We start from the raw sequence: 26,446 nt of genomic DNA, 5'->3' as shown, positions 1-26,446 counted from the left end.
TTCCTTCTGAATTGTTAATTATAATGATAGAGTCCTGGGTTGCCACTAGCACTATTACCTGCCACATGGAGAGAGCCTACCTATGGCAGGAGACAGTGACACCAATATACAGATAAAAGCAGATTCAAGCAGAACTAAAAGGTGGAGAGGACCATGACAACATTATTTGTTTCAGTTTGCTAATGCTGCTGGAACGCAAAACACCAGAGATGGACTGGCTTTTATAAAAGGGGGTTTATTTGGTTACACAGTTACAGTCTTAAGGCCATAAAGTGTACAAGGTATCACATGAGCAATCGGGTACCTTCACTGGAGGATGGCCAATGGTGTCCGGAGAACCTCTGTTAGCTGGGAAGGCACGTGGCTGGCATCTGCTCCAAAGTTCTGGTTTCAAAATGGCTTTCTCCTAGGATGTCCCTCTCTAGGCTTCAGCTTCTCTCCAAACTGTCACTCTCAGTTGCTCTTGGGGCGTTTGTCCTCTCTTAGCTTCTCCAGAGCAAAAGTCTGCTTTCAACAGCTGTCTTCCAACTGTCTCTCATCTGCAGCTCCTGTGCTTTCTTCAGTGTCCCTCTTGGCTGTAGCTAGCTCACTCCTTCTGTCTGATCTTATATAGTGCTCCAGTAATTTAATTCAGGCCCACCCTGAATGGGTGGGCCAATACGTCCATGGAAATCATCCAATCAGAGTCATCACCCACAGTTGGGTGGGGCACATCTCCATGGAAACACTCAAAGAACCACAATCCAGTTAACACTGACAGGTCTGCCCACACAAGACCACATCAAAGATAATGGCGTTTGGGGGGACATAATACATTCAAACTGGCACATTATTAGAGCCCTTTATTCAGATACTTGCACCAAAACATTCATATCCTTGTATTCTCTCTGTTTCCAAAGCTAGTTTGTTTTTGTCAGATGCCATAGAATTTTAAGGCAGTATCCTTCACTACCTAGTTCAAATCTCTCCTTTTTCATGAGGACCTCTCAACACACACTAGTCTGAATAAAATGCTTTGTTTGAATTCCTAACTAGTGGTTTGCTGGAGCCAGCAGCTGATTCAGCGCATCTCTTTCCAACTCTGAGTTCAGAAAATCATTCTGGGAGCTTAAAATCATCACAGTGGGAATAACTGCACCATGAATATTAGAAAACACTACAAATCAGGGCTCTTCTCCACCCCCTTCACCCCCAGCCTGTTTCCCATCACACCACTGTCTAAATCCCTTTTCTTCTGTAACACTCATTTGGATATTAATCACTTACTGATTTATGACATCTCTTGCTTTTTGAAATGGTAAAATTAGGAGGACAAGTACCCTCTGGCCTATATTGCATCTGAATCTTAAGAATCTCAAGAAGGAAAGATCCTAAGAAACAGTTTTGTCTCAGGTTCTCATTTCACACATGAGAACAAAGTGTGGCATGACAGTTGTGGAGCCAAGACAAAGAAAAGGTCCAAATCTTTTGACTTACATATGTTTTTAAAATGTAGGCTCTTCTTGCCCTCCTCTTTGTCTATTTTCAACCATTTCTCCTTTCCAGCTTTGCTGCAAAACAATGTTTAAAAACAACTGTCGAATCATTCCAAACAGCTCATAGCCAAGACCCAAGTTGTCAGATGCTTACTTTCAACAAGGGGCTTTGATGATATGGTATTCTCCAGAATGAGGTCATTCCAGATGTCGTCTCACTGATGTGGCAGCCCTGGAGAGACAGCTGTCCACAGCGAGGACTAATTGCCAATCCACAGACTTTTAAGCCAGCAAGGCTGGGGAACTCTACTCACTGGTGCAGTGTCATTTGAGGTTAAAGGATCAAACTGGCCCCAGGTTAAAAGATCACAATGTTGGAGTGAGTGTTGGCCTCTCTATGTATTATTTCACTTAGAATGAAACAAGATGGCAATTCAACTTCAAGGGGAGTTTAATGAGCTGGAAATTTGGCAATATATATAAAAATTAAAAATATATACTGTATTTTTTTAACATAACTTCTACTTCCAGGGACTTATCCTGGAAGTATGCATAAGGATATTCATTGCAACCTTGTTTGAATTTTTAAAAAGACTGGATTATGTCCATCAGTGGGGGACTGATTAAATAATTATACATGCATACATACATAAAGTTGGAACTCCATGTAATATTGTGGAATTATCTTCAAGATATATTGCTAAGTAGGAAAAATAATGAGCAGTATGGTGTGTATAGTTTGGTACCATTCAAGTTTAAAAAAAAGGAGGTGAGAAAAACACACACAAACACACATGCTTATATGGGCATAATCCATCTCTAGAAGGTTAAAGAAAAACTTGTACCACAAGAAGTTGTTTCTGGAGAGGCAAACTGGAAAACAGTGCTGAGGGAGACTTATTTTCACTGTATGTCTTTTGTAACTATTTGATTTTTAAAACCATGGGAATGTATTACTTATTCAACACTCTTGCTTTCCTCTCCCAACAGAATGAAAAATAAACTGCATACTGTGTTGCAATTCTTGGAAATTCTTGTTTTTTGCTCTTATAGATGAGCTGGAGCTGGCAATGTGGCAGAATTTAGAGTTAATAATAGTAAACTATGTAGAATTATATACTTTCTTTTTCAGAAACATTTTAAAATAACAGTTTGTTCCACCTTGCAAATTTGGGAACAAGAGTTTTCCCCATTACACAGTCAAAGGAACTGAGGCACAGAGGCAGGCTGTCTTCTCAGGGTTACACAGGGAGAGTGAGGGGTAGAGTTGGGATGCGATCTCAGATCTTAGTTCCTTCTCCTAGACCACATTTAGCAGGGCAGAGGGTGTCAACAAGTAAGAGTAGTTTTCATGGGAAGGAAAAGAACCAGTGAGGTCTGAGAGGCTCTTCTGGCCTGAGGTTCAGGAGAGTTAAAGACCTGAGTCAGCGGGAGTTCCAGTGCAAATGAAGTCAGACCAAAACAGACACCCTTATATTCAACAGGAAATGTCCTAGAAAAGGACCAACTGGTTTCCAGATGAACCTGAAGGGCCTCAGCTGGAAAGACTTCATTTTGGAATCTGATACAAACAGCTCTTGAGGGAATTTCTCAATTCAGTGTGTAGATCAGAAATGAACAGACATTTGATTTGAGGGAAATGCTCTCCTAGAAGTCTGGGGGCTTCTGCTTTGTGTAATCAAGCTTGTCCTTTGAAAAAGCAGCCCGGGAATGAGTCTAGAAACTGAGGCTTTGCCATGTTTTGCCAGCATAATTTTGGAAGGGAATATGAGAAATAAAGGGCCCATCTCTGCCTTTTGGCTGTGAAGAAAAGTAAAAAATCCAGATTGAGGAAATGAGACATTATGAAACTGTATGGAAGGAAATTTTTTATTTGTAACTGCTGTAAAGTGGAAGGAGACTAATTTCTCTAAATCTTAATTTCAAAAGATTTCTTTTAAAAAGACTCATAAGACACTTAACTCTACGTGTCCCACTCACCTAATTTATGATGGATGCAATAGAAAATTAAAAACCTTAAGGTGTACAAAAGTGTGTCTAGTGTATTACTACTAGTGTAAAAAAGTTTATACACACATACATATATACTTGTTTATATGTAACCATATTTTTTATGCAATTTTATTGAGATATATTCACATACCATACAATCATGCAAACTGTACAATCAGTTGTTCACAGTATTATCATATAGTTGTGCATTCTTTAACACAATAAGTTTTTGAAATTGTGATGGTTAGGTTCATGTGTCAACTTGGCCAGGTGATGGTGCCCAGTTAGCTGTCAAGCAAGCACTGGCATAACTGTTACTGCAAGTTCATTTGTGGCTGGTTATTAAATCATCAGTCATTTGATTGCATCTGTGGCTGATTACAACTACAGTCAACTAAGGGAGTGTCTTCCTCAATGAGAAAATCCAATCAGTTGGGTTTAATCCAATTAGTTGAAGACTTTTAAGGGAGAAGAGAGAACTTTCATTTTTTCTTTAGCCAGTCAGCCTCTCCTGTGGAGTTCATTGAAGACTTTCACTGGAGTTGCCAGCTCGAGGCCTGCCCTACGGAATTTGGACTCATGCCTTCCACCCTACAGAATTTAGACAAGTGCACCTCCATAGTTATGTGAGACACTTTTATAAATCTCATATTTACAGATCTCTCCTGTTGGTTCTGTTTCTCTAGAGAACCCTGACTAATACGGAAACTTTTTATTACTCCAAAAATAAAAATAAAAATAAAAGTAAAAAGAACATCCAAAACATCCCATCCCCCCATTTCCCCCTATTATTCACTTAATTTTTGTCCCCCTTTTCTACTTATCTGTCCATACACTGAATAAAGGGAGTATGAGCCATAAGGTTTTCACAATCACACAGTCACACGATGTAAGCTATATAATTATACAGTCGTCTTCAAGAATCAAGGCTACTGGATTGTAGTTCAACAGTTTCAGGTATTTCCTTCTAGCTATTCTAATACACTAAAAACTAAAAAGGCATATCTATATAATGCATAAGAATAACCTCCACAATGACCTCTTGACTCCATTTGAAATCTCTCAGCCACTGAAACTTTATTTTAATGTTTCATTTCTCTTCCCCCTTTTGGTCAAGAAGTTTTCTCAATCCCATGATGCTCGGTCCAGGCTCATCCCCAGGAGTCATGTCCCACACTGCCAGGGAGACTTAACACCCCTGGGAGTCATGTCCCACATAATGGGGAGGGCAGCAAGTCCACCTGCCAAGTTGGCTTAGAGAAAGAGGCCACATCTGAGCAACAAAAGAAGTTTCCTGGGGATGACCCTTAGGCACAATTATAAGTAGGCTTAGCCTCTCCTTAGCAGTGAAAAGCTTCGTAAGGGCAAGCCCCAAGATCGAGGGCTCAGCCTTCTACACTGGTAGCCCCCAGTGCTTGCAAGAATATCAGGAATTCCCTGGGTGGAGAAGTTTAATGTTTCCACATTTTCCCCCAGGCCCTCAAGGGGGCTTTGCAAATACTTTTTTATTCTCTGCCCAAATTACTCTGGGATGTATCGACGCTTCACACTAACCCTTACAAACCAAACAGATCTTACTCCCTATTCAAGGTTCCATGTAATTATGTAACCATCTCTTAAAGGATATATCACCTGGTAACAATGGTTACCTCTGGGGAGGGGAACTGTGGAATTTGGAGACGGATGGGAGGCATAGCTTTCACTGTCCTATTTCAGTTTACCATGTGCATATATTATGTATTAAAAACAAAACAAACTCTTTAAACAGGTTAAAGAGAAAAAATATATCTTTATAACGGAGAGATTTAGCGATCACCCAGTTAACCAAGTGAGCAAATTTAGCATGACTAAGACTACAACAACATGATATTATATACCTACTAATATGATGCATTACGGTTTTTAACCTGAATCTAACCAAGTCTTCAGACCTAACCTCTGATAAGCAGAAAGTATATGGAATAGAAGAAATAGTTAAATGACATACAAGGAAACAGTCAATTCAGAATTTGGAACATTTTGCAAAATGTTAGTGTCATGAAAGAATAAAAGTTGGTTCAAAGTGAGCAATAAAAGTTTTTTGGGGGTCACTGGAAGACTGAATATGGACTATTAGATAATATGGGATTATTGCTAATTATCTTAGATGTGATAATGGTTTTGGGGTTGTACAGGATAATGTCCTTATTTTTAGGACATGCATGCTTTAAGTATGTAGTGGTGAAGAGACATGACATTGGGAACTCATTTTAAAATGGTTCAGAAACAAACAGAGTTGTTTGGTTATTAAGCTGTAGTCCCTCAGCTTCAAACTCACCCTGCTATGCTCTGCTGTGTGATGCTGGGGCTGGAATTTTGCAAATCCTGTTTCTCCATTTCCTTTACCAACCAGCCTTATGTTAGTCTTTGCCAAAAGGTGGCAGTAGAAGGAGACTGGAGTTCTAGAGGAGTGGCAAGGAACTTTGCTCCTTTCTGTTTGCTTCTTGTTCGTGTCAGCATCAAGCCATCAACAGTTCTTCACTCTAGCAATAACAGTTATTTCCAGTAGAAGCAGCTGGCTCAAGTACAATTTTTCCACAATCCCAGAACTATCCTGTTTAAGCTTCTTCAGCCATACCCGTACCAGCTGGCAGATAACCCTCTCTGTCCCAACTGCACTCAGGCCCAAGAAACAAACCCTCAAAGATGGAATTTCTGAGATGTTGCAATTTATATTTAGACTTGAATGCAATGTTAAGTTCCTTGACATAAAAATAGGAATGCTAGTAATCCATGGCATGGAGTGGCGCTGATTAATCAAATTATTGGTTCTAGGTTATTGTGACAAAGAATAAGTGGGTGCCTTGGGAACCATGTGGCTGCTGGGAATAATGATGACTAAAGGACTGTGGGGTGGGATGCTTTATTCTGAGTGCACTGGGATGCTTACAGAAAGAAAATGGCAATCTCAGGTCTTTCAAATCCCAGTTCAAGTCCCAGTCAGAGAACCGAAGGGTTTCTTTTGCAATCTTAAAAGTATCTCAAATCTCTTGTAACTGCAAGAGCAATCTTGCTGAAATGAAGGCAATATTTAATTGTGAAGGTTGAAAAATTAAATGTAAGTTGAATTCACAGCATGCATCTCTCATATGAAAATCAGGGTAAAGGCTGGGAAAGAGTGTGTCTCCCAGGCTTGGAAGGAGGACATCTGTGTGGACTTGAATGAAGCTGAGAATCTAAATCCCTAAATAACTCTGAGTCTTCCTTGCCGTCACCTTCCATATCTGAGATTAGCCTTTTCTTGCTTGAAGACCCTGTAATAACCTCATCTGAGACAAGTGCCTTTCATGAAGACGCTCATCTTCCAAGACCTACTCTAACTACCCATGTTGCCACTAGATTGATAACTAGGTTCAAGATCTCAGCATATTTCAGAGGAACAAGTAAAAAGTCTGACCTTGAGGAAAGAGCTAATACTTCAAAATAATTGCAAGATTTTTCTAATTTATATAAGAATATATGGGAAATATGTGTGGGCATGGATTCTAAAAGTGTTAGACCAAGAAGACAGAATATAACAGAATATAACAGACTGAGTTGATTGATACATGTGTACTTACCATAGATTCTGGATTTAATGTGTTAGATTGTACAGCTGGAAATGACTGTAAGAAATTACTTACTTGGCCGATGAAAACTTGGACTCTACAGTGATCTACATTTACGTAGAGAAAGAAATCCAAAGACTAAGGGAGATAGAAATGTTAAGATAAATTTATCACATGTGAACTTCAAACCTCCTGCCCTGTCCCCATTACTATATCCTTCAAGAGGGCCCAGAGGACACTCCCTTTACTAAGGTATTGAAAAATAATTAATGAGGAGAGCACCAGTATCCCTGAAAATCTCTGTGGTGGTTTTCCTATGAAGGCTGGTACAAATGGTAGAAGATGCTGCCACTGAGATGGATTCACTGATTTTAGTGGGGAAGATGGGGATGATGGTATCCCAGAGTAGCAGAGGTCAAGTGGCAGTTCAAGATGAAAGACAAGTTCTTACACCTTGCCTCACCTACCACTACCACAGAGGCACAATGCTTGATGGGCTTTTTGGTTTTTGTAGGCAACCTGTACTGCTTCTGTGTGCTACTCTGACCAATTTACCAAGTAACCCAAAAGATTGAGTGGAAACCTGAACACAAAAAGGGTCTGTAGCAAATCCAGGCTGCAGTTCATCCATGTTGTTGTATGTATCTATACTTAATTTCTTGTTATAGTTAAATAATATTACATTGCATGGATGTACTACATCTTGTTTATCCATTCATCTGTTAATAGACATTTAGGTTGTTTCTACTTTTTTACTATTATGAATAATGCTGCTATGAACTTTTATGTACAGATTTTTGCATGAACATGTATTTATTTCTCTTGCATATATACCAAGGAGTATAATTGCTGGAGTAAATAGTAACTCTATGTTTAATTTTTTGAGGAAATGCCAAACTGTTTTTCACACCATTTTAAATTCCTGTCAGCTATGTATGAGGGTTCCAATTTTTCCACATCTTTGCCAAAAGTTTTTGTTGCCTGTCTTCATGTATATAGCTATCCTAGAGGGTATGAAGTGGCATTTCATGGTTTTGATTTGCATTTCCCTTATGGCTAATGATACTGAGCATATTTTTATGGGTGTATTGCCCATTTTATATTTTCTTTGGAGAAATATCTACTCAGATCATCTGCCCACTTTTAATTGGGTTATTTGTTTCTTAATAGCTTGTTATAAGTTTCATTATATATTCAAGATACTAGTCCCTTATACATATGATTTGCAAATATTTTCTCCTTTTTGTGGTTTCCTTTTCACTTTCTTGATACTGTCCTTTGAAGCACAAAAGTTTTTAATTTTGAGGAAGTCCAGTGTATCTTTTTTTTTTTTTTTTTTTGGTTGCTTGTGCTTTAGGTGTCATATCTAAGAAACCATTGCCTAATGCAACGGTTTATAGTTTCTTCTAAGAGTTTTATAGTTTTAATTCTTAAATTTAAATCTTTGATTCATTTTGAGTTAATTTTTGTGTTTGGTGTGGAGCAGGAGTACAACTTCATTGTTTTACATGTGAATATCCAGTGGCACCAGCATTATTTGTTGAAAAGATTATTCTTTCCCCACTCAATGTCTTTGGAAACTTGTAATATATCAATTGACCATAAATGTATGGGTTTATTTCTAGGTTCCTAGCTCTATCCCATTGGTCTATATGTCTACCCTTATACTAGTAGGTGATTTTAGTAATTTGAGTCTTCTCTTTTTTCCTTGGTCAGTCTAGCTAAAATTTTGTCAATTTTGTTAATCTTCTCAAAGAACCAACTTTTGGTTTTGTTGATTTTATTTACTGTTTTCTGTTCTCCATTTCATTTATTTCTGTTCAAACCTTTATTATTTCCTTCTTTTTGCTTTGTTGGGGTTTAGTTTGTTCTTCTTTTTCTATTTTCTTAAGGTGGAAGGTTGGGTTATTGATTTAAATTTTTCCTTCTTTTTTAATGTATATGTATATAGCTATTAAAAATCCTTCTGTGGTATGAACCCCAGGGAAGAGCCTGGCCCTGACATCATGGGATTGGCAATGCCTTCTTTACCAAAAGGGGGAAAAGAAATGAAACAAAATAAAGTTTCAGTGGCTATGAGATTTGAAATAGAGTCAAGAGGCTATTCTGGAGGTTACCAATATGCAAGCTCCAGCTAGATACTGCAAATTGCCCCAACCATCAAGTATTCCTGAAAACCCTAAAGAATACCCAGGGCTCTAACTGAGACTCTATAAGAAAGTTTCACTCACTAAGTTTATTTTTCAGAATTTAAAGCATCCAGCTTGTTCCTATGGCAGATAAGCCCAGAAACCTAGAGGTAGCAATCTTGCCAAGAACATCAACCAGTTGCATCCCCCTATCCCATAATGTTGACACCTCTTATCAGTGAAGTTAGAATGGTCATTGCCCAAATATCCCTGAAGCTGGAGAGAATGGTCAAATGAGAGAGAGGAGTTATAACAGAGGAGATAGGATTCAGCAATTGATTATGACTACTGAATCATTAGATAGATCTTTCTTTTTAGTCTCTAATGTTGGAACAGCTAGAAGGAAACACCTTCAGTTGTGGAACTGTAACCCATACCATACTTTGAAATTTTCTCTATGACTATTTGTTAAACTTTACTATGAAATTTATCACTTTTCTGCTTATATATTTCACAGTGTTTAAAAAATTCCCTCTGAGCACTGCTTCTGCTAAATCTTGTAAGTTTTGGTATGTTTTGCATTTTCATTTACCTCCAAGATTTTCTAATTTTCCTTGTGATTTCTTCTTTGACCCACTGATTATTTAGGAGTGTGCTATTAATATTTTATACAAAGATTATTGTTGGTGGTTAATTTCACAATTTAATCTTTAGGCAACAGAATAATCAGTGGGACTGCAACTAAATTAAGTGATTAACATGGCCCAGAGATGGATACTGTGATTATCTCTCAGAGATTGGTACAATACTGTTGAGACTTTGTGTCCTCCCAACCCCCCATTCTGGTGAACGGGAAGTGCATCTTTATTTGTATGAAGGCTAATTGCATCTTGACAGCTGTGTTTATTATATAGTAGTCCAGATATATATAGGAGAATATGAATGGATGCTGAGTAATCAATGGAGTGGAATGTGCTCATCATTAAGCTATGGACTTCAGCTTTCAACCCACTTCTTGGTACCTTCTATACTCTGGCTGGGACCCCACAAACTACATTTCTTTATCATGGAATATCCCATTAGGTCCATAAATAAGGAGTGTAAAAGAGAGAGGGGAAATCTGGAGGAGGGGCATCCTATGCCTGTCAGTATTGCCTCTGCAATGTGCCCTCTCAGACAGGGCTGGTTGGCATCTGTTCTTCAGACTTCTGAGCACCTACCACAGTATTACCAGTCAAGCAGGGCTCCCCCCTCAGTCTGAGCCCCACTTACAAAAGGACTCATGCAATAATCCCAACTTCTTTCCTTGTTCCTGCAGTTCTAGTGACGGTAGCTACTTCCTGCATTTACTATCTCTTTGATACCTCAGTATCCCCTTTTGCTTTTTCATTCTCCAATACCTGGTTAAAAATTATTTATAGTAGATTCTGTTAAAAAACTGGTATGGTTTCTGTGTCCTGACTGGCCTCTGTCTGGTACACAGATACATATACATTTATATAGATAGCGATGGCAAAATAGTAACAATTTTTGAATCTAGAAAATAGGCATATGGATGCTCACTGTACTATTCTTCCACCTTGTTAATATGTTGAAATCTTTCAAAATAAAAAATTGGGGATAAACATCTCCTGAAAAATTGGATAAATATTAGGTCCAGAATAAAAAAGACAAACCAAAGAAAGGATGAAAGTTGCTCAACTTATGGGTTGGGGCTGTTGTTAGTAGAAGGAAATGATAGAGAGTAATTATGATGTCCAGAAATCAAGCTCTTGCCACAACAATTCTAGTTTTCTCTTTATATCTAGGAAAAGTTCTTTATACCGATGTCAGCATCATCACAATTCCAAAATTAAACAAATAAAATATGGCCTCTCTGGAATAAAAATTAAAAGGCTCCCTAGGGGAGACCTGTTCCAACTGTTTCATCTTACAGGGGAGAAAACTGAGACCAGGACAGGTAAGAGCTGTTCAAAATCACATAATAAAATTAACAAAGTCAGAACTTTCCCATTAATGTTCTTTTTTAAAGTTCTCAAACATAACTTTAATTCTGAAAGCAGGATTTTAGGAAGTTTCAAAGATAGATTTTTTTTTTTTAATCTTCATTTTATTGAGATATATTCACATACCACGCAGTCAAACAAAACAAATCGTACTTTCGATTGTTTACAGTACCATTACATAGTTGTACATTCATCACCTAAATCAATCCCTGACGCCTTCATTAGCACACACACAAAAATAACAAGAATAATAATTAGAGTGAAAAAGAGCAATTGAAGTAAAAAAGAACACTGGGTACCTTTGTCTGTTTGTTTCCTTCCCCTATTTTTCTACTCATCCATCCATAAACTAGACAAAGTGGAGTGTGGTCCTTATGGCTTTCCCAATCCCATTGTCACCCCTCATAAGCTACATTTTTATACAACTGTCTTCGAGATTCACGGGTTCTGGGTTGTAGTTTGATAGTTTCAGGTATCCACCACCAGCTACCCCAATTCTTTAGAACCTAAAAAGGGTTGTCTAAAGTGTGCATAAGAGTGCCCACCAGAGTGACCTCTTGGCTCCTTTTGGATTCTCTCTGCCACTGAAGCTTATTTCATTTCCTTTCACATCCCCCTTTTGGTCAAGAAGATGTTCTCCGTCCCACGATGCCAGGTCTACATTCCTCCCCGGGAGTCATATTCCACGTTGCCAGGGAGATTCACTCTCCTGGGTGTCTGATCCCACGTAGGGGGGAGGGCAGTGATTTCACCTTTCAAGTTGGCTTAGCTAGAGAGACAGGGCCACATCTGAGCAACAAAGAGGCATTCGGGAGGAGGCTCTTAGGCACAACCATAGGGAGGCCTAGCCTCTCTCAAAGATAGATTTTTATTTTCTAAAATGTGTCAATAGAGTCATTATATGATATTTTTGTGCCAACATTTTACAGAGAAGCAAATGATCAGGACAACCTAATCTTCTAAAATATTAAAAAAATTTTTTTATTAATTCTCCCTTACTTGTCTCTCCCTCATTTTGCCCCTGTGGCGTCTACAGGATCCCTGTTCTAGCCTTTGCATTCTTTGTATTTGGGAGCACCCTGTTGCCCTCTCTGTGAAGCTGGTGTTGCTGGATCATGAGACAATCAACCCAGTCTTACAGAACATTTGCAGTCCCTGTGTACTCATGTTAATGACCAGACATGCATTCCGAAGTATGATGTGTCCTGGCAGGCTTGGGGCTCAAATGAAAAGCCATCTGGTCTCCTTATTTATGGAGCCTCTTCCTGCGCATTCTCCCTTTTTTTTTTCCTAATCTCTACCTCCACCTCCACTCCCACCCCACGTATGGTTTGGCTTTTTTTTCCCTTTCTTTCACTCATTCTTTTCTTTCTTTTTTTTTTTTGCTATTACTTGAGCAACCACTCTCCTTTTTCCTTCACCACTCTCCCTAGTAGCCTCTAATCTGCTTTCTGTCTCTGCGAATTTACTATTTCTATTCATCTCTTATAAGTGACTTAAATTTTTGTCCTTATGTACCTTACTTATTTCACCGAGCATAATGTTTTTAAGGTTCTTCCAAGTTGCAGCATGTCTCACAACTTTATTCGTTCTTACGACTGAATAATATTCCATTGTGTGTATGTACCACATTTAATTTAGCCATTCATTTGTTGATGGACACTTGGGTTGTTTCCACCTTTTGGCTATTGTGAATAATGCTGCTATGAACATTGGTGTACAAGTATCTGTTTGTGACTCTGTTTTCACTCTCTTTAGGTACACAGTACCTAAAAGTAGAACTGGCAGATAATATGGTAACTCTATATTTACCTTTTTGAAGACCCATATACTGCTTTCCACAATGGCTGAACCATTTTACATCCCTACCAACAATGGACTAGCATTCCAATTTCTCTGCATCCTCTCCAATGCTTATTTTCCATTTTTTAAAATAATACACATCCTTGTGGGTATGAAGCAGTATCTCATTGGGGGTTTTATTTGCATTTTTTAATGGCTAATGATGTTGAGCATCTTTTCATGTGTTTTATTGGCCATTTGCATATCTTCTTTGGAGAAAAGTCTATTTAATGTCCATTACTTATTCTTAACAACTGTGATTGCAAATCAAGTACGTAAGGCAGGCTTCTTAGTTGCATGTGACAGGAAGCAAATACACTGAAGCAAAGAGAATTTGTTAGCTTGTGTAACTGAAAGGAACAAATGTATGGCTGCACTTAGGTGCTGAAGCAATATCATGAAGAATTCGTCTCTTCCCTTTTCTTGGCTTTGTTGCTATTGGTTTACTCTCTGGCAGCCTCTCTGTATGAGGTGGCATCGTTGGCCATTGGAAGCTCCAGACTCATGTCCTGCTAGTTTAGCAAATGTAGCATCTTTCCCAGGAAAAGTATGGGGAAAAGTAGCCAGGATGGGGAAGGTTAGTTCCTCAAGGGAAAAGTCAAAGTGCTATTATTAAAATAAGTGAGTGAATGGACAAGATGCTATGTCTACCAGACCTCTTGATTCCTACATGAGGGCTACAGTGTTCACAAGGCTAGTAAGTAGTTGAGCCTTGACTGGAATCCATTTCTGTGTTAGGATAAGATTTAGAGCAAAACCGTAAAACACAAGGAAAATAATTTCAAGTCTCTCATTTTCAGAAGATAAAGTGCAAAATACACTGAATTAGACAATTACCTTATACTGCCTTTCCAATTAATGTAGATTGATGAAATCTTCAGATTTGAGTTTTCCAAATTCTTGGCAGGTATTAAAGCAAAGCTTACAATATTTTTACATAATCTAGTCCTGATAAAACTCTGTATGAATGACAATTGTTTAAAATGGAGTGAAAAGGATTGTACAACTAAGTGATGATAATGTGAGATAGGGATACATTATCATGGACAGAATATATGCTATGTGAACCTAGGAACCCCCAACTCTGTAAGTCAAGCCTCCATCTTGAGGCTTGCTCAGGTGAAACTTATGGCTGTAAAGGGGAGGCTGAGCCCACCTATAATTATGCCTAGGAGTCACCTTCAGAGAATTTCTTTTGTTGCTCAGAAGTGGATTTTCTCTCTCTAAGCCCAACTCTGCAAATAAATTCATCACCCTCCCCCCAACATGGGACAGGACCCCCCAAGTGAGTAAGTCTCCCTGGTGACATGGGACATGGATTCTGGGAATGAGCCTGATGCTGGCATCGAGGGATTGAGAATGCTTTTTGACAAAAAGGGGGAAAAGAAAGGCAACAAAATAAGGTTTCACTGGCTAAGAGATTTCAAATAGAGTCAAGAGGCTGTCCTGGAGGCTACTCCTATGCAAGCTTTACCTAGATATGCCCAATGGCCACAGTATGGTAAGCCCAAGTCAACAGTAGTCCCGAAAACCCTAAAGAATACCCGGATTCCTATCTGAGACTCCACAAAAGTTTCCCTCACCAAGTTTATGCTTCAGAAATGTAAATCCTCTAGAGCTCCTGAGCTGGTTTCACTGTATTATGTCCCCCAAAATGCCATTATCTTTGATGTAATCTTGTGTGGGCAGACATATAATTGTTAATTAGATTGTAATTCTTTGAGTGTTTCCATGGAGATGCGACCCACCAAACTATAGGTGATGACTCTAATTGGATAATTTCCATGGAGGTGTGGCCCCACCCAGACAGCATGGGCCTTGATGAGTTTACTAGAGCACTGTATGAGCTCAGACAGAAGGAGGGAGCTTGCTATAGCCAAGAGGGATACTTTAAAGAATGCACAGGAGCTGAGAAGAGTAGCTGCAGATGACAGACGGTTTGAATACAGCCGTTGAATGCAGACTTTTGCTCCAGAGAATCCAAGAGAGGAAAACGCCCCCATGAGCAGCTAAAAGAGACATTTTTGAGGAACTGCAGTCTAGAGAGGAATGTCCTGGGAGAAAGCCATTTTGAAGTGCAACCTGCAAGCAAACAGACACCAACCACGTGCCTTTCCAGCTAACAGAGGTTTTCCAGATGTCAATGGTGTTTTTCCAATGAAGGTACCCAATTGTTGATGTCTTACCTTGGACACTTTATGACCTTCAGACCGTAACTTTGGAACCAAGTAAATCCCCTGTTATAAAAGCCAATCCATTTCTGTTGTTTTGCATTCTGGCAGCATTAGCAAACTAGAACAGCTCCTATGCCAGTTAAGTCCCCAAACCCAGAGGCTATAGCCTCCTCAAGAACATCAACCAGATGTGTCCCCTTTTCCTATAATGTTGACATCCTTTTCAACATGAACAAGTTAGGGTGGGCACTCCTAGACATCCCTGAAGATCAGAAAAATTATTAAACTAGAGAAAGGGGTAGCAACAGACAAGATGGAATTTAACAAAGGATTATGAATACTGAATGTCTATATAATTTTCTTTTTCTTAGTTGCTGGGATATTGGAATAGTTAGAAGGAAAGAACTAAAATGGTGGAACTGTAACCCATAGCAGTTTTTGAAATTTGTTCTATAGCTACTTGTTAAATTGATTTGAAAGTTATCACCTTTTTTAATATATATTATATCTCACAATAAGAAAATAACTGAAACTGTGGTACTGTAACTCATAAATTTCCTATATAACTACTTGTTAAATTGTACTTTGAAAGTTATGACCTTTTTGAAATAATTGAAGCTGTAGAACTGTAAACATAACAGTCAAGTAAACATAACTAGTTAGAAATTTTCTAACTACTTGTTAAATTGCACTTAGAAAGTAATTACTTCTATGTATATATGTTATATTCCACAATAAAAAAATGAGTATTAAAAAAGTTTTAAAAAACCTCTATATGATAAATATTCAAAGCCTATTTGTTTTTGTTTTTACTATGATATAATTAACATATAAAATTTATCCTTTTAAAGTATACATCTACTTCTTAATCTAATTTTAATCTTTATACTTTTTTTGATTGCAAAAATAATGCATGTTTATGTGGAAAATTTTTTAAAGTTAGAAAAATAGGAGTGATAGAGAGAAAAAAAGAGAAAATAGCAACCACACATAATCTCAATACCCAGAAATCATCACCCTGAAGCTTTTGGTATGTTTCCTTTTAAACTGTATATCATGTATCATGCTAGACCCTGCTTCTTTCATTTAGTATTTTATTGTAAACTCTTCCCCATGTCATTAAGAGTTCTTTTAAAACATGTTTTTAATGGCAATATACTATTCTACCATATACACAATATATTTTTAAAAATTTTGAATGCAAAATAATTTGTTTTACTGAATATTAGACCAATTACCTTTTTCTTTTCCTTTTCTTCTTCTTTTTTCTATTTTAAATTGTGCTATGATTAATGTCTTTGTTCTTAAATCCTGAACCTTTTCTGATTTACTTAAAAAATAAAGTCTAAAGTCAGCAGCGCCACCTCCTGGACATAACTGGATGTGGCAGCAGCCACATCTGAATCTGACCATGTTTCCTGACCTCCACTGAGCCCCCCTTAGAACAAGTCAGCATCATCTCTCAGCAGGATTACTACAGCAGCCTCCTAACTGGTCTCCTGTTTCCTCCCTGGCCTTCACTCTCCTCCCCACTCACATCTAGCAGCCAAAATGAACCCATTAACATGGGGAAGTCAGGTGACATCTTGCCCCTGCTCAAACCCTGCAAATGAGCACCATGATGCAGACTAACAAGGACCTTCCAATGGCCCTCTATGATCTGGATCCTGGATACCTCTCTGATCTCATTTGCGATCAATCATTCTCTAGCTCACTCCATTCCAGCCACACTGTTCCTTGAACACACCATGAAGAACACTCCCGCCTCAGAGCTGTTGCCCTTGCTGTGCCCTCTCCCAGCATCCATGTGGCTTACTCATTTCATTCATATCTCTACTGAAATGTCACCTCAACAAAGGGGACCTCCCTGAACCCTTCTTCTAATACACCACAGCAGGACCTAACCTGGTGATTGTGTCTAAAACAACAACTCCTATCCCCCTCCTCCTTTATCATGCTTTATTTTTTTCATAGCCCTTAGTACCATTGCTTTTATTTGTTATCTTTTTAATTTATTGTCTTGCTCCTCCCACTCAAGTGTCAGTTCATAAAGGGAAAAATTGCATGTTTTGTTCACTGCTCTATGCCCAGTACCTAGAATAGTGCCTGACTTCTGTCATTTGATAAATATTTGCTGAATGACTGCATGAGGGCAATCTCCACTCTATACCACAAGGTAAGGTAAGGCTCAGATTTCTCAGGGAGATCAAGGAATGGCTTCTGGAGGGTGACTTCAGCTTGGGCAAAACCCCCTTGCTGTAAATCCCACAGCAGGGATAAATTCTGAAGCATCTTCATACACACCCAGTATTGCTGGGATGGTTTTAATAGGATGTCCATCCACAGATTCTTTGATATGCCTCCCTTCCTAGAAGTGCACCTTAATTCCTTTCCCCGAGTGTGGGCTGGACTTAGTGACTTCTTTCCAATCAACAGAAATGATGGTATGTCTGCTTCAAGGTAGATTTTAGAAAGACTGTGACTTCTATATTGGGCACACTCTCTGGTTCTCTCTTTCTTGGATCACTTGCTCTGGGGGAAGTGAGCTGACACATTGTGAGCAGGCCCATGGAGAGGAATTTAAGTCTCCATCCTTCTACATGCAGGGCAAATTCTGGGATGGTGAGTTCCTTAGGTGCCACCAGACAGACCGGGCCAGACATATGTGTTCTCAGTATGTGCACAAGGGTTACTCTGCTCCCTCTGGAACCGAGACCAGGGATCCACACTGGGAGTATGGGCCGGCTTCGCGTGCTGAGCAGATCAGGGATGAGGGAGGGACCAGCCAGAGTGCCACAAGATCCTACCACTTTTAGAGTCTTTTTTCTTTTTTTTAATTTGGTGCTTTCCATGTTACTGCAGTCCTTTAACTGTTTTCTGGGACTTTGAGAGGTATTTCTGCCAGTTCTTGCTGGTTGTTCAAAGCTTCTGAAGTGTCTCATTCCACCATCTTGATCAGGGTGGAGTATGGCAAAACAAAAGGGGTCCTGTCAGCTGTTCAATTAAAAAAACCATTTCTACTGGGACAGTGACAAGCCCAGGGTGAGGAACACACTGCAGAAGTGCTCTCCAGATTCCCAAGATGGCCAAACATCTCCTACCAGAAGCCCAGGCCTACAAACTTCCACTTGGAAATGCTTCACAATCGGGGATGAGGGATCCCTTCAAATCAAGGGCTAAATCAAGCCCAGGCCCAGTGGTCTCCCAGCTCTGCATCTCCCTCAGGGCCTGGGAGTTCAGCAGCAGCTGAGGTGAATGTATCTTTGCATTTATTGTTTATTTACTGTCCATCCCTCTTCATGCTCAGCATTCTCTCCTCAGCACCTGGCCCGCTGCCTGGTACTCTGTAGGTCAATAAATACTTGTTGAATGAATCAGAGGATGACTGCTCCCTTCAAGTGACCTTGGACAAGTTCAGGAACCTCATTTTCCTCATAAGTAAATCGCGATGGTAACAGCTGCCACCTCAGAGGCTGCTCCATCTATTTGGTTTTCATTCTCATTTGATAAATTCTGAAAACGCAGACCTATTCACTCACTTCAAATAGCTCTTGGTGGCTTAGAAAAACAGCTGATATGTCAAAAATCCACATGAAAGCCAGTTTTATAGAAAAAAAACCCAACTATATCCTCTTTTTCCCCAATGGTTTCTTCAAGTGTAGTGGTGACTGGCTTCACCAATTTTCTCTTCCAGTTTTGAGTCAACAGAGGTTCAGGTGGGGCATTTAAAATTTGAGCTACTAATACCTTTACTGGAGATATTCAAAATCAGATATTATCTGGCGAAATCTGTGCTGCAAATAAATTTGCTCTCAGCTAATCCTGCAGAGAGTGACATCTGCTGGTCATAAATATTACATTTTTATCTTGATGACTCCTTTTTGCAATTTATCAATGACCTTAATTATATAATGAAAATATAAGAAAAGCAACTACCTCCCTTGGGGGAAAAAAAAAGAAACCAATGCATATGATATATATGCCAATATATGGACCATTGTGGGAGACTTTTTAAACTAAAAAAAATCTAAGTTTCTTCATTTGAGCAGGTACTCAATGTCTTTCATGTGATTGGGGGGAAAACTGTTGTAGAGTTTGAAAAAGAATTAAAAACTCTAGTTAGCCATGACTTTTAAAAATGTCCTTTGGGTTTTTGTTTCAGAGCAGAAATTAATGAATTTGGTCAGAGAATTCTGGACTTAATGAAAGAATGGATATTAAATGTCATTTGCTTCTGGCTCTTCATCCTAGTCCCGCTATTATATTGTTAGTTTCCAGTCTTTAAACATGTCCTTGTTCCCATCCCTACTTTTTCCCTTCTTTGTATTTGCATATAAATGAAATTTTACACATACTTGCCCAGGTTTATTTCTGAGTTAACTTGAGAAATTTTCCCTACTGCTGTTGATGTTTGATCATAAGAGGAAGAATTAGTACTTAAATTCTGTAACTAATTTTTTTAATGAAAAAAGGCAAGAATTTATATTTTGCATTTTGATGGACTATTGATAAAGTTGAGTTTTGTATAGAAAATATAAACAGTACTCCAGTGGCATCTAAATCTTGGCATTCAAGTTCCATTTCCCTTCAGGTTGTTTTCAATTTTCACTATTATAAAAGTGCTTAATTACCTATCTTGTAAATAAAACTGGACATTCCTGATTCTTTCCATGTGATAAATTCCTGGAGGGAAAAATCCTCAGTCAAAGGGCTAAGAATCACCAATAGAGGAACTAACATTAGTGCTATAATAATTTTTTAAAATGCAGGAGCAATAAGAAAAGAGAAGAATGTGTTGTAGATAAATTAAAGCCTATCTATTATCTAGAGCAATCAATGAAAAACTTCTAAAGTTGATAAATCAAGACTGGCACATGTATTTGTTTTGAACATATTATTTAGAAATATGGGTAGAACCACAAGAAGTTAAAACAGAAATGGTTAAGGTAATTGGGTAGGAAAGAGACTGTAGCTTTTCATTATAGGACTCTCTATATCAATTTTTTACACATGAGCATGGAGAACTTTGATAAACTATTAATATTTTGAAATAAAAATGTCAATTTATTTAAATCTAAATATATATATTTTGTCAAATTAGCATCCAGAAAACAATGCATTTAGACTCCCATGGGGAACTTTTGGACAGCCCTCAATTACTCTAGTGATGACATGTCAATTTACTTATGATTTATACTCTGATCTTTCCAAAAGTTTTGAAGTATCTTAGGAAAATAATATACATATAGTATAAAATATAAAATAAGTGAGGAAATTGTAGTAAAGGGAAAATAGGTGTAGGAAAAATGATATGAGGCCAGAGGACCAAAGGATCCATTGGGATCATCTAAGATGACAGTTAAGAATGATGGTCTTTGCCCTTATCCCGGACCCACTAAATCAGAATCCCTGACCTCTGGAATCTCCTTTTCAGCAGGCTTGATGCCTTAGAGTTCTGAATAATTTAAAAAGAAGACAAAGAATGACTAATAGGATATCAAGATATTTATTTATGTCATGGTATTTAGGGGAGCTGGGGGAACAGACATTGTGAGACTAACTCCAAGGAGTACATTTAAAAAGAAATCTGATATAAGCCCAAATCACCCCATTCCTACTACAGTATTTCCCAATCCTCTTCTGATTTCATTAACCTCCCTATAACAGTCCTCACAGAGATGGAAGGACTCAGCCTGTCATTTTTTCTTTTTGACTTTTACTCTTAACTTGAAGCTGCTGGCTCTGGGAGGTCTTCTCTCTTCTCTTGGCTCAACTCCTAGCCTACTATACCATCTGGCTGGATGCATTCAGTCTTTTTTAGGTATCGCATCAATAGGTTAAACATACTCAGAACTAGAAATATCCTATGTGTCACCTAGGCTGGGCTATTTAATCTTTCTTGCTGCTTTTGTTCCTTTTGTTCTCAAAACATATTTTCACATGCCTCATTAAAAATTGAAGTTGCTTAATTTTTTTAAACTTAGGATTCAGCACACCATGAATATAAAAGAAAAATGACAGAATTCCAGCTTAATTTTATAATAGTATTAAGACTATATTAAAAATTATACATTAAAAAGTATTTCAGCTTACATAGACTTTTGCTGTAGCTGTAGCTTCTGTTCAATTATGTCTGAGAAACGAGGAACCTTTTTTGAAATAGCCACACGAATGTCATCACTTATATTAAAGCAGCTTCTGGACTTTGCTTTAAAATGTAAAAGTGAGGAAAATCCCAACTCACAAAGGTATGTAGTTGCAAACGGCACAAGGATTTCTAGAGCTGTCTTTGCCAGGTTTGGAAACACTGTGAATTGAGCACACCAGAAATCCTCAAGCTTCATTGTCTCGAATTCCATTAGGATTTGGCCACTAGCGCGTAATTCAGCAAGATCATTTTTCATTAAATAGCCATCATCAACAAAATCCAGGTTAAAAAGAAATGGATCCAGTATCCATTTACTTGCCTCATCAAGATCTCCAACAGAAAAATATCCATGGAGGAAGTTGCTCAACTGTTGTAGATGCAGTGTTATTTTGTCTGCAATGTGTTCACCTTCGTTATCTGACACAACTATTTCTTCAAGAAAAGGAAAGTTGGTAAAATTTCTTTTCTCAATTCGCTTTAGCCAAAATGGAAACTTCCTGACAAAAGCAGATAACTTCTCTCTAGACGACACTGTGTTCATCCCAGTCCTTTGCATAGATGCACTAAGTTCGTTTAGGTGTTTGAATAAATCTGCAAGGTATGCTAGGTGAATTTTAAACTCTTTATTTTCAAAGCCATCAACTAAATTACTGCTTTGGTGGTGAAGAAATTGATTTATTTCTTCATACATTTCAAAAATATGAGTTAGTATCCGGCCTCGGGAAAGCCACCTCATTTCAGTATGGAAAAGGAGGACACTGTATTCTATACCAATTTCTTCAAAAAAAGCCTGAAAGAGGCGATGATTTGGAGCCCGCCCTTTGATGAAATTTATTACCCTTACCACAGTAAACAGGGCATCCTTCAGTTTTGAAGGCAAAGTCTTTGTAACAAGTGCATGAGGGTTCAACATACAATGTGTGATCACAATATGAGGAACCTCTTCCTTTACACAGGCGACAAATTCTGAATTTTCTCCCAGCATAGAAGAGGCACCATCAGTACAAATGGAGCCACATACATCAAGTGCTATCTTATGCTTCAAAAAGAAGTCTCTGAAGAGATTGAACAAATCTATTCCTTTCATGGTTAACTGCAATGGTTCGCAGAATAGGAATTCTTCTACGATTTCTTTTTCTTTTATATAGCGTACAAATGCCATTAGCTGATTGCAGTCATCCATGTCAGTTGTCTCAGCAAGCTGGATACCCACTTTAAGAGGACTGGCTTTGATATCTTCTAGAACTTGCTGTAAGATATCCTGGCTCATTTCATCAATTCTAGAATGGATCACATCATCTGATAAGGGAACCTGCTGAAGCTTCTTTTGTGCATCTGGTCCCAAAACTATTTGTGCTATTTCCAATGCACAAGGTTTCACTAATTTTTCAGCTATTGTATGAGGATTCTTCTCCTTGGCACACAAATATGCAAACTGGTAAGATGCTTGTAATAAAGCATCGTCGTGAGATGCAACTCCAAATGCTTTTGAGGTTTCACTCTGATCAGATGGCGCTGGTATATGCTTCATACTATTGAGATCATGCCCAGCTACACCACCATGTTGTCTGTTAAAATGGTCAGACAGTTTTGATGGTCTGAGATCAGCATTTGAAAATACTGTGTTACACAATACACATTGTGGATGTTGAGTTCCGTCAACTTCTGTCATACAGGTGAACCAGTAACGAACATAGTCATCATCCCATTTGCGTTTCTTGGACATGGCACACAAAAATTATCAGGTAGTACTCCAGAGACGCTGCAGATATTTTGCTTTGGAAGTAAAATATAAGCCACACATTAAAAATCAGTGGCTAACCAAATCAAAACAAAGCCTTATCCCATGCCATCCTGTCACCTGTGCATATGTCAAAAAATATCCTGCAACATGTCAGTTCAAAGTAAGCCATAACACCATGACAGTCTAATTTAAAACTAGCAACTCACATCTAATTCCCTGGAATGAATGACTTGCCAGCAAGTTATATATGGAAGATTTGGGCTTAAGCAAGTTGTAGCATAAGTCCTCTATTGGTGAGTTGCACAGATATGGCTCAATTTGTTTTCAAGGGAGCATGTTTCAAACAACTCTGGCACATATTGAATCCCCAGAAAAAGTACCTCTCCTTCCATCCTGCCCCACGGATGTATGCATTCCCAGTTAAGAACCACTGAATGGAGATGGTGAATATTCTGCAGAAGGGTAGATTATGTCATGGTGGCTAGTTCTTTCTAATAGTTAAGAATTAAACAGGTCTATAAAACTATTTAATTTTCGAGCAGCTCTGATTACACCAAAGCTGAGAATTCCAAACAGGTCTTTAAGTCTGATTAAATCAGTCTTGACACAGAGGCAGACTACAAATTTGGCTCAGAGCTTCTTTGTTGCTAAAGTATAGCACACTATCAGTTCATGATTCAAACAGTCCATATAATAAAAGCAAAACAAATTGCTCAACTATTCTTGTTACTGAGACTTCAGAAAAATTTCTCTTTACAAAGACATCCTTAACTACAGTAAAGATACATTTTCATATAACTATTTCTCAATAAAAGCAGTCAAGAAAGAAACCAAAACAATGGAATGGAAATAAGCAGCCCTCTTAAGGTTTGGCTAAACCCAAGGACAGGATGGAAAAGGCAGTGGTTTTCCAAAGACTCTGATTCCCTAGCTCTAGAGAAGGGTCTTAAAATCTGTATTATAAATAAGCATTTTAGTAATTCTTATGGCTAGTAACTAGGACAATGATCATTAACTACAGATGCCCATCACAATCACTGGGAACTTGTTTTGAAAGTATAGATGTCCCTGTACTACTTCAGAATTAATAAATCACCTTACTCAGAAGTAAGAAAAAAGAATCTGAAATAAAGTTGTCCAGGTAATTCTAATGATTTAGAGGAATGAAAACATATCCTTCAGGCCAATCCCTACCTTGCAGATACTCTACATTGCCATGTGAACAATCCAAATGCTTTAATAATAGGCATTTACGTTTTGTGAGTTGAAGACAATCTCCTATGAAAGTTGAAGGACCTAAACAGAAAGTCATACCTTTTCTCTTTTATTCCCTCTTTAGCAAAGGTATAACCATTGGTAGCTTGAATATACCTTAGAAAACTTCTATCTCAAAGATAAATAAGTGATCCTCAAAGATTTCAAAGTTCTATGCCACAGAATGTGGCTGAAATAATTTAACAGGGCCATAAAAAAAAAAAAGTAACAATAAAGTAAGTAAAAAATATTCACTTTAAGCACTAGTTTTCCAGAGGATCTGCCAAGATAAATTAGTTGCAGAATCTACTTTGATGTAACTAATAAGTTGACCTGCTATATGGTTGGTTGCAATGAATCAATGAAATATTGGAAGATATTTGCCATTAATAAAGATGATCTTAAGTTTAAATCAGTTTGTCTTAAGAATTCTTTTGTAAAATAATGAGGGTATAGGGCCAATTGTGTTTAGAATCACTCCTAATTGATGATACTACAATTATGATGTTAGCATAAAATTGCTTATCTTTCTGTATTCTGTTACATATATTTACTGAGTATATTTTTTGGAGAGAGAAGTAAAGGAAAAAGCTTTCATTAAAAATCAGTACAGGATCTGTTAAAAGTCCATTCCTATCCACTGTATACACTAATGAAGTATATAATTTGGATTTAAGGTTATCTATCTTGAACAAAAAATTTTTTCGAAAAATCCATTTAAAGTATTCTTCTCCATCTTCCTCAAAAAGGGAATAGGTAACAAGACTTTTCAAGATCCTCGAAGAGGAACTTACCTCACAAGAGGCTTTCTTGTGTTTTAGAACCTCACAATTTTCACATGCTCCTTCCGGGCATTTAGGAATTACAATATCCTAAAAATGTAAACAATAAAAAAGCACAATCACATGAAGGAATTATTGTTAATTTAGACAGGTGTGATAATGGCTATGCAGCTGTGTTAAAAAAAAAAAAGTACTTACCTACTACAGATATAGACCTAATTATTTACAAGTGAAATAAAATGTCTGGGATTTCCTTTGAAATATGCACATCAGCAAACAACACACAAAGTGGGGTGAAGATAGATGCAACAAGATTGGCGTTGAAATTAGCTGTTGAAGCTGGATGAGGGATACACATCCTCTATCCTTCTATAATAAGAAGTAAAATAAACAAAAACCTAGAGAAAATGTTTCAAAGATGGTTCTTTTGAGGGAGTCTTTTGGACATATCTTAAGATGCTAAAATGAAAGATGTGATATAACAAAATGTTTTTGGAAATTTATGAAGGGTAGATATGAAAAAGTATCACAATTGAGAGAAGAGTAAATCAGAAAAACATCCTAACATTCAAACAATAGAAATATTTAGGGAATGCTAAAATATATATTTCAAAAGTGAAAATACCTAAGTGCAGATGTAAACCTAAAATTCCGAAACAAACACAACTCAACATATATCTAGCCACTGCCTATGCAAGTATATAGTATGTGCGGGTGTTTGGAGAGAAGGATTCAATCATTACATTTTACAGTTAGAATCAATTATTAGGAAAAAGGAGGCGGGAATGTAGTAGTTGAGCATGCATTCTAGAGTAAGACACCTGGGATCTTCTTGGGATCTTCTTTACAGATTGAAACCTTTCCATGCCCCAATTCCTCAAGTGGGAATAATAATAATACCTACCTTATATGGTTGTTTTGAGGTTTAATTATGAGAATGCATGTAAACAACACACAGCTCTTAACTGGTAGGAACTGTTGGTAGTGTTTTTAAGGAGGCGGAGCGTTTTAGAGCTGGCCGGGGTTAGCTAAAGGTGCCAGCGGTGAGAAAGCAGAGCTCCGCTCAGTTTCCACCCGCCAGTCTCGGAGCGTGAGCCGCAGGCCCAGGTGATGCTCGGGCTCCTTTTAGGCACAGAGACTAAGAGTCAGGCGGGGCCTGTTGGAGGCTCCAGTTCAACTCTCCGGCTGCAGACTGGCCTCCGGAGCATCGGAATGTCGAAGCAGCGGTTCCTCAGGTCGGACGCCCCAGAAGAGCAATCCGTGCGGAGCCAGGTCAGGCAGAACAGCCTGCTACAACCTTAGGCTCCGCCTAG

General features: G+C 38.2%; 2 protein-coding genes across 3 annotated transcripts in view; both read right to left on the bottom strand.

The window, feature by feature from the left end:
* Positions 1–26,050, bottom strand: part of C1QTNF2 (C1q and TNF related 2) — a 51,450-nt gene extending 25,400 nt beyond the window's left edge. Inside the window, exons 1-2 of the mRNA XM_037799477.1 lie at positions 26,038–26,050; positions 25,146–25,223 (exon numbers count right to left, since the gene is read on the bottom strand). The gene's annotated coding sequence lies outside the window, so the exon portion shown is untranslated. The remainder of the gene's footprint in view (positions 1–25,145; positions 25,224–26,037) is intronic.
* ZBED8 (zinc finger BED-type containing 8) lies at positions 20,715–26,154 on the bottom strand. 2 transcript variants are annotated; one of them, XM_037799475.1, is made up of 3 exons: positions 26,038–26,099; positions 25,146–25,223; positions 20,715–23,129 (listed from the first exon to the last, which is right to left on the bottom strand). In XM_037799475.1, exon 3 carries the CDS (start codon positions 23,077–23,079, stop codon positions 21,295–21,297), a length of 1,785 nt encoding a protein of 594 aa, XP_037655403.1. In that variant the 5' UTR covers positions 23,080–23,129; positions 25,146–25,223; positions 26,038–26,099; the 3' UTR covers positions 20,715–21,294. The 2 variants fall into 2 exon arrangements, with proteins under 2 accessions (XP_037655403.1, XP_037655404.1); XM_037799476.1 differs by lacking the exon at positions 25,146–25,223 and having other exon boundaries at positions 26,038–26,154.
* Positions 26,155–26,446: the final 292 nt, after the last annotated feature.

Source organism: Choloepus didactylus, chromosome 11, assembly GCF_015220235.1.
Source record: "Choloepus didactylus isolate mChoDid1 chromosome 11, mChoDid1.pri, whole genome shotgun sequence".
NCBI classification, from domain to species: Eukaryota; Metazoa; Chordata; class Mammalia; order Pilosa; family Megalonychidae; genus Choloepus; species Choloepus didactylus.
This window is presented reverse-complemented; position numbering and strand designations above follow the sequence as displayed.